This window comes from Pleurodeles waltl, chromosome 7 (genome assembly GCF_031143425.1).
Source record: "Pleurodeles waltl isolate 20211129_DDA chromosome 7, aPleWal1.hap1.20221129, whole genome shotgun sequence".
Classification (NCBI taxonomy): domain Eukaryota; kingdom Metazoa; phylum Chordata; class Amphibia; order Caudata; family Salamandridae; genus Pleurodeles; species Pleurodeles waltl.
In genome coordinates, this window is record NC_090446.1 from 97791362 (window position 1) to 97800651 (window position 9290).

At 43.2% G+C, this 9290-nt stretch overlaps 1 protein-coding gene across 2 annotated transcripts in view; it reads left to right on the forward strand.

Moving 5' to 3' along the window:
• CDH4 (cadherin 4) overlaps positions 1-6652 on the forward strand; it is a 1524317-nt gene extending 1517665 nt beyond the window's left edge. For both annotated transcript variants that reach the window (XM_069243136.1, XM_069243137.1), the window contains exon 16: positions 6064-6652. In XM_069243136.1, coding sequence (XP_069099237.1) covers positions 6064-6270 — 207 coding nt within the window. In that variant the 3' untranslated portion in view covers positions 6271-6652. The remainder of the gene's footprint in view (positions 1-6063) is intronic.
• The last annotated feature ends 2638 nt before the right edge of the window (positions 6653-9290 follow it).

Below are 9290 nucleotides of genomic sequence, written 5' to 3' on the forward strand. Positions count from 1 at the left end.
TGTGTCCAATGCACCGTGCACCTCACCCAGGGGCAGTGTACATGTTTCTGTGGCTGCCGCACTGTGCCCTATCACACAGGGGCAGTATACATATATCTGTGGCTGCCGCACTGTGCCCTATCACACAGGGGCAGTATACATATATCCGTGGCTGCTGCACTGTGCCCTATCACACAGGGGCAGTATACATATATGGAGGCTGCTGCACTGTGCCCTCTGACACGGGGCAATGTGCATATGTCTGTGGCTGCTGCACTGTGCCGTCTCACACAGGGGCAATATACATAGCCCTCTGGCCGCTGCACTGTACCCTCACACATGGGCAGCATATATATATATATATATATATATATATATATATATATATATATATATATATATAGCCTCTGCACAGTGCCCTCTCACCTCTCACACAGGGCCAATATACATATATCTGTGGCTTCCGCACCCTGCCCTCTCACAAAGGAGCAGTATATATGTATGTCTAGGACTCCCACTTCCTGCCCTCTCACACAGGGGCAGTATACATATATCTGTGGCCGCCACACCTTACCCTCTCACACAAGGGCAATGTACATATATCTGTGGCAACTTCAGTTTGCCCTCTCACATAGGGACATTATACATATATCTCTGGCAGCCGCACCGTGCCTTCTCACACAGGGGCAGCATACTTATATCTGTGGCCGCTACAGCATTCTTCCTCACACAACGGCAATATACATATATCTGTGATTGTGTATATCTGTGACTTCTGCACCATGCCACTAGGTAGTTATAGTCAGGCCCTGTTTTGCCCACAACATAGGCTCCGCTTGATGAATCTTCATGACATTTTCCAAACTTATAATTTGCTCAGTTGAGCTTTTGTCTTGAAAGTTTCGGGATGATCTATCATATATATATATCACCTAGTGGCAGTCGCCACTAGGAAGTTATATTTAGGACTATATTTCTATAGAAAAAGCTTTTTTGACTTGCCTATTTCTTTGGCACTGTTTGACAAACGTTCACGGAATGTTCCAAAATAAAATAAAAGTGTTGCGATGATTTTTGTTGCTCATGGAAAATGTCAGGGTGATCTGTCAAGCCGAGGCAAATAAAAAGAGGGCTAAAAAAATGTTGCATTTCCCATGTTAAATCCATATGATTCTTTAGACCCGACTACGGGCCAAACCATTCGACGGAATTACACCAAATTTGGCAGAAAGCTAGCTGTTGGTACGCAGATTACGCTTTTGCTAGTTTGGTGAGAATCTGTTCAATAGTTTTTGACACAGTAATGGGAAAATACATTTGTATATCTCTGGCCACAAATATTTTGCGCATAATTCAAGAAATTCGCAAATTGTTCACGAATATGCGTGCAGAAAAAGCATTGCAATTGGCTGACCGTAACTTGACTACAAAGTTGCGGCCGCCATTTTATTTCACAGGACATGGTCAAGGGGGGTGAAAATCCAAATTGTAAGTGGCATAAGGGGTCAGGGTGAAGGTATCATGACCCCACGGGTCTGATATAGGTGTGTTTTAGTTGCACATTATAGATTTAAAATAATTTTGCATCATCGTGCGTGATGTTTGCGAATTTTCGCGAATATGTACAAATTTTAAAGAAAAAACACAGACTCATTCATACACTAATTCATTCACTTATACATGCACTCAGACTCATGCGTCCACTCACACACCCACTCAGACACTCATGCACCCGCTCACACTTACTCAGGCTCAGACACCCACTTTCAGACCCACTCAAACACTCATGCACCCACTCAGAGACAGGCCCTGTGGCCTACCTGCACTGCCCACTGCCAAAGGATGTGCGTGGCGTGAGGTTGGTTGGTTATAAGGACTTAGCTGCAAGGCCTGGCTGCAGTCCAGGCCTTGTGACCAAAACCCACCGTGCACGGCAGGGGTCGGAATAACGTATAGTAATTAAAATTGCTTTACATTAAAATTGAAATTCACTGAATAAAAACGGAGGTTACAGGGATGTTATAGTTGGATTCTGAACTATAAGTACTGAATTTCCATGGTTTTGTACGAGTAAATTCAGAACCTAACTATAACGTCCCTGTGCCATTTGTTTTTTTCAGTGGAAAAAAAGAAAGAAAAAAATAAAATAAATAAATATATATATATATACACATATACACACACACACACACACACTCTCAAACCCTCGCCACGCACTGCTAATTGTCTACAAATTATGCTACTCATGACATCTTTGATAACATCATTGATAATATTAATGTACTATTTGCAGTAAAACATTTGACAAACTGTGCATGGCGAGGGCATGAGTTATAGTTACCTTAAGGCACGAGTTATAGTTACTTGAGATAACTAACTATAACTGGCAAATTTCTAAGGTTTTGTACTTTTAAAAAGTGAGCCTATCTATAACGTCCTTGTAACCGTTGTTTTTTTCAGTATGTTTTTTTAAATTCTATTTCCTAACTGTAACCTTTGTTTTTTTCAGTAAATTTCTTTTTTTTTAATTTAGTAATTCTCATTAGTATACGTTAATCCAACCCCTGCTGCGAATGGCATTTGGCCGTGCGGTGTGAAGGTTGGCCACGGCCAGGCCCTGTGGCCAACTTCCTGTAACCACCCAAATTTACAACGTGCACGGCATTCAAGGTTGCCCGCAAGACCTGGCCTGCACCCAGACCCTTCAGTCAATCTTCCCAACCACCCAACCTCATCCTGCACATTGCCCTTTAGCCGTGCGTGACGGGAGTTGTCCGCAGCCTCTATGAGTGTGAGAATAGGTGCGAGAGGGCGTATCTGGGGGTGAGAGAAGCTGTCAGATTGTCTGTCTGGGTGTGAGAGTGCATTCATCAGTGCTTTAGTGGGTGCGTTGGTGTGTGCGCGGTCTGTGAGTGGGTGTGTAACATTCTGAGTGTGTGTGTATGAGGGGATGCCTAGCTATCTGAGTGGGTGCGTGAGGGTTTGACTGGGGTTCTGAGTGAGTGCATGATGGTCTGAGTGGGTGTGTGAGTGGAAGAATTGACTGAAAGAGAGACAAAGAAAGAAGGTGGGAGGGAAAGAGAAAGTTATTTAGGCTTTGATGTCTGGTATACTTAGAATGAGATATTTCTATCCAATATTTATATATATATATATATATATATATATATATATATATATATATATATATATATATATATATATATATATATATATATATATACACATATATATATATTTTGTTTTTTAAATGGTAATGAGTCCAGCTGAACTCGAACCCCAAAAGGTCAGTGTGAAGGCCTGGACTTTCACACTGAACTCTGGGGGTTTTGTTTTTACATTATTTTTTAGCCCTTTATAGGCTTTCTGGGACCACGAGGGAGCCCCCAAGGGCTCCCTCGCAGTCCCTACATATTTTATTTATTTATTTAATAACAAAATGCCCTTATTCCACTGCAGTGCCATTGCTTCAGCAAGCACTGAGCTGCTTTGCCAAGAGCTCTGTGCTTGCTGAAGCATTTCATCTCTGCCCCCTGCACATGTGAGGGGACAGAGATGAAAGCTCTGCCGTTTGACAGCGGGACCTGCTTTAAAGGTGCTGCTGTCAAACAGCAGAGTGTTTGCTGTGGCTAAGCTGCAGCCAAGCCACAGCAAACAGCTATGTCCCTAGGGTGAGCAGCCCGGGACATAGCAGGAGCCGGCCCTAGGGGGTGGCGGTCCCCAGAGTCATCAGGGGCTCCATGAGGAGGGCCGCGTTGCCCCTTCCAACAAGAAATGAGCTCTGGGGGTTTTGGTAGTGGTCCCCGGAACGCAGCAGTCCCATAGGGACCCCCTTTATTTCAACAACAAAAAAATTGCCCCAAGGGTAGTGGTCCCCGGTGCATGGGGTACAGGCCCCCCGCATTAATTAAATTGATAGACCCGTGGAAGTGGTAGTCCCGGGGCTCCTCCCCCACTTGCTGAAAAATATTTTTTTCCCCCGGGGGGGGAGGGGCGCAGCCCCCGCTCTGATTTGAACATTAGCCCCAGGGAGGTGGCGGTTCCTGGGGCTTATTAAAGCCCAAGTAGGGGGACCCTCAGTACCCCGCCTCCTCTATGATGCCCCCGGGACCTGGTCCACCTGGGGCAAATAAAAAAGAAAGCGCTGGAGACCGCTTTTTTTTTCGAAATATCAGAAAAATCTGCTGATCCATCTGCTGATTTTTCCGATGTTTTTAAATAAAAAAATGCTTTTTAGCCCTGGTCGTGTCCCTCAGGGACCTCAGAACCAGGGCCAAGGGATCAGGGGGACTCTGCCCTGGCCCCTTTTCTTTTTTTTTGTCTTTTTTTCTTGGACTCGACTGAAGCAGAGTCCAAAGATGGCTGCCAACACTTCCTTGCTGAAGTGTTGGCAGCCAATCAGATATCAGCACAGGGACAGCTGGATCCGCAAAGGATCCGCATCCATGTATATCTATACTTTTGGCCGTAAATTTCTCTGAAACTACCGAACGGATTCGTACCAAATCGCAAAAGCGTGATCTGTGGAACAGAATTTAGCTTTATTTCAAATTTGGTGTAACTCCATTCAGTGGTTCGGGCTGTAGGCGTGTCTATAGGTCCTATGAAAAAATGAATGGGTTAAACGTGTTTTGGAACCCCCTTTTTTCTTAGCTCCCACTAGACAGATCACCCCAAAACTTTCAAAACAGAAGTTGAAGATAGCAAAGTGTAAGTTTTGAGAATTTTGTGAAGATTCAAATGGTATCAAAGTTATCAAAACAAAAAAAGCTTTATCTATAGAAATAGGTCCTAACTATAACTACCTAGTGGCAACGGCTACACACACACACTGGGTGCAGGGCACTTTATTTAAAACAGGCCCAAAGTATGCCCCATGTATGTTTCTCCTGGGGGATGGTAGGTGACTGCAATCAATGGAAGGGTAGTAATTACAAGATAATGCCCCATAATTCACTTGTGGGTTAAAGAATGATAAAACAAGTCAACAGTAACAAAATCATTCATAAAAGAAACTCAGTAATTATCCCTTTCATGCCAAAAAAATTAAATGTTTAAACTTGTGAATAATATTCCAACCTTCAAATTAATATTGAGGATCTGGAAAGTGTTTACCTTACAGCAGAATTCACCTGCCATCGGAGTACATTTTGGGGAATTATCCACATCTCCATGAAGAAGAGGTTCTGAGGAAGCCTGTGTTATATTTACCAAAGCTAAAATATATATCAAAGCAGAGAATAAAATGTATAAAAAAATAATTTAATGTTGTGATAGATTATCAAAAGACTCATTCTTCCCAGTACTCTTTGAAGAAATGAGTTAGCAATGATCTAACGAGATTGTGAGAGAAATTGACAGTGAATGACTAATAGTTGTTCTATGTTTTACTCATCCAAGGTTGCAGTGCATGAATTTGACTTTTGATGACAAAAATTGGATAAAAGTAACCATGTTTGAAAAATACAATAAATTGTCACGTGTATATTTTGTTTACATGGAATGGAAATTGACATGATTATGAAAAGGCTGCAGAAAGCTAAAAAAAAAAAGTTCCAATTGTAAAAAAATTAAAAAAAAATTAAAAACGCCATTTAATAACTACTAATTTTTGCTACAAATACTACTGTAGGTGTGGAGATTGTCATTGTTATGCGTGGAATACTCCCTTTCCTAGTCATTCCAAGAAGCAGTTTTGGGCACGGGTGTTTTTACCCATAATTTACGGTGCACTCGAATTTTGAAAAAAATTATAGCTTGGGTCTTTTTTTGTATTTGGCAAAAATGTTTGCCCAGCATAATCCGAGATCTGTGAGTAATGTCTTGCATGTCGCAGACTATGATGCCTTAACGTTCTTTTAAGCCAGTACTTCAAGTGAGCAGATACTGAAAGATACTCAGTTGCCGGCACTTAAAAAAAATAAAAAATAAAAAATTAGAGAGTACCTGCAGTACCCTCAATGAAAGAGTACTGGCACTTTTCAGCAAGAAACAGACACTCATGGATAGTGAATACCAGCACTTCTATATTTCCATTTCAAGTACTGTCTTCTGCTAATGCTATGTCTTTATTACCACAAACAGGGGCTGAGGGCAGCGGATAATGACCCAACGGCGCCTCCCTACGACTCGCTGCTGGTCTTCGACTATGAAGGGAGCGGCTCCACCGCAGGGTCTGTGAGTTCCCTCAACTCGTCCAGCTCCGGCGACCAGGACTACGACTTCCTGAACGAGTGGGGACCCCGATTTAAGAAACTGGCGGACATGTATGGGGGAGGTGATGCTGACTAGCAAACCACTGACTAGTGCACCTCAAGTAGCGCCACCAACCTGACCAAACAGGAGCAACAGGATAAGAGACTTGTACAAAGTGCCAGCGGCCTGCTGACTGTATTATTTTTAGTGGTGTTCAGATTCGCCGAGTAGATTGATTTTCCCCTTTTCTTTTGAATTTCCCTCTTAGCGCATTGAGCTGCTTGGCATGAATGCTTCTCGTCTCTGCTGCCTTTTCAAATTTTTTTTTTCAGTTTTTCTTTTTACCATTTTTGTCGTATTTTATTTTGTTATCACCAGCAGGGAACCCCGCTTGTTTCATCTGCATTACAACTTAAAAAGAGTGGTGGCCACTCTTGTCTTAACTTGAACTTTTCTTAGAAAAGAAAGCACTGTTTGTAAGAAAAAAAGAGGAAAAAAACTAAAAAGAAACAAGGGAAAAAAAGCAGAAAATGAAAAAAAAAAAATATTTTTGGAAAAGTGCCTTTTGGTACGTGTATCAGATTCCCTCTATCTCAGGAGTGATCAGGAAGCCACATACAATCGCTAACAAAACAAGTGTTGTTTAATGAAGGGGCATCCAATACTGGTTCATTAGGGCCAGATCCATTCAAGATTTATATGATGACCACCGACTACGTAAAGTACTTCAATTTAGATTAATCGTATGTAAACATATTCAATGTGGTAACCTGAAAGTCTGATTTAGACCTACCATCTGTGGACCAATGTTGGACCGCCTGGTTTGATGTACATTTGTTGCCCAGACTACCACCGGTCCTGTTCATGGGGTGGGTGATAACCCGGTTTATCCTGTCCTCACCTTTAAAAAATGATGCCCTGTTGTAATTTGCAAGGTCCCCATTGGTGGCACCCAAAAGTTTGGCCTCGCCAAAGATTTATTTTTGAAGTTAATTCCTGTGCGATTAATTGTGTGATCATGCATACAGAAAGCTGTTTACGTCGAAAATTGGCAGTGCAACTCTGCCAGAATGTACTGGTACCGGCCTACTGATCGCAGACCAGAGCTGCCTGGCCCTGCACCGCCGGAAGCTCTGTGGTTCTGTTGGCAGAACGGATACTGGTCCATTTACAGCGCTGCATCATTTCTGCAAAGCTCCACTTCTGTTCAGTGCTGTGGACTCGCTCTAAAGCAGGGCTGCTGCACCTTTGGAAGGTCTAACACCCAAACCTAACAGTGTTTGCACCATTAGGAGCACAGATACTGGCCCGATAGATAATACAGCTTCTCAACACTGCAGAGCATTTGCATGGCGTAGATGCTGTTTGTAAAAAGGGTGCTCCATGGTGCATGACAGTTGGGCTTAGCGTTTAGTGACCATTGTTATCTCAGTGGATGAGCGGGTGGTTTGTTGTGCCCCGCTTGTACAATAGTGAAGTTCTTTCACTAAGCAGTGATGAAACATGGTGAAGACTTGACATGGGCGACGGTGACTGAGTGCTGGTCTGCACACCCTTTCATACATTAGTGGGGCTTTTTTCCTAAGTAGTTATGAAGCCTGTGAAAACTGGACTGGGGTGTGGGTCTGTTGCACTCCTGTCATACAATAGTGGTGTTATTTCACCAAGCACTAATGAAGTGTAGTGGATACTTGACGTATGACCGGTCTGTGCACACCCTTTCGTGCAATAGTGGGGTTCTTTCTTTAAACATTGATGACCTACTGGGGACGTTTTGCTGTAGAGCAGAGAAAGCATCACTTTTGGTAAGTAAGACATCAGTGCTTCAGGGAGTACTGAACACAGGGCCCGATCCATAGAAGGTTTTAGAGATACCCAAGTAATTTAGGAGCACAATAACAGAGTAAGTCTGCCACCAGGTACAGGATGGGGACACATTTGTGAGAGGTGGATGATGCAGATGTTAATTTGTGGGCACTCACAATCCCACCCAATCCAGATTACTTATTAGTAATTGGCATTACTCTTAGTCATGCTCGTCTTCGTGCCCCAATAAAGGTCTGATCTTGCAACTGCATCGCCTGGCATTTCCTGGGGTTCAGAAGAACACTATGAGGGTGTTACGCAACTGGTCAATGTTTCCAGAGCTTTCAATGTCCCTTAAATTGATGAGGCAGGAAGGAGCCAGTCACCGGTATACTTGCTGTCCCTGAAGATGAAGGGATGCAACCCATTAGACAAAGATCTCTGTGAACACAAGCGCACAGGACTCAAAGGCAGTATTTGTGAAGGTATGACAGTGCCCAAAAACGTTATCAAATATCTAATATCATCTTTGGGACCAAGAAGATGATTGAGTAGAAGCCAGGACCTTTCTATTTCCACCTTCCCTTCTGACTGTGCCGACCTCTTGATTGAGTGTCAGGCAGGCATGGTTCCAGGGTCTGGAAGAGATTCAGAGGCATAGATCCTCTTCACCACTTGTGGATACCAAACATCTGAGGCAGAATCTCTCCAGGCCTCTGGAAGAATGGCCAACCTCCTTCCAGAATCTCACAACCCTCTATGGCAGTCAAGCTCAGTGCATTTCAGGAGAGCCTTGTTTCGGGTTCTGGAAATTTGTCTTTAAATGTTTCTGCACTTCCTAGAATGTGTGGAAGATTGCGGTCCTCACAAGAGCTGATGAGAGGTTTTTTTTAACCCCATAAAAGTTTAAAGACTGTATGCATTCTCTCCAGCTCCGATCCACACAAGTGGGGGCACCTTAGGGTAACAGCATTCTCTGTGCGGTTGCTTCCTGGGCCGAGTCTGCATGCCAATCTTTCAGGGGTAAAGTGCTCCTCCTGTAGAAGCTCCACTGACTTAGTCCGATGCCCTCACATTACTAAAAGGAATATCCCAAAGGAACTCAATTGGCCGCTCCGTTCTTTCTATTAGAATGTTCCATTTCCAGTGGCATTAAACAGTTCCTCAAAGTCTGAAATTAGCCGTCATATCAATGGACTACATTAGCCCTGGAGGCAAATATTCCCAGTTTGCAGGAAAAAAAACTAAGCAGGGTTGTAAACACAGGAAAAACAGGAAATCCTGTAATCTACAGGTAGGCTAGTAACCAG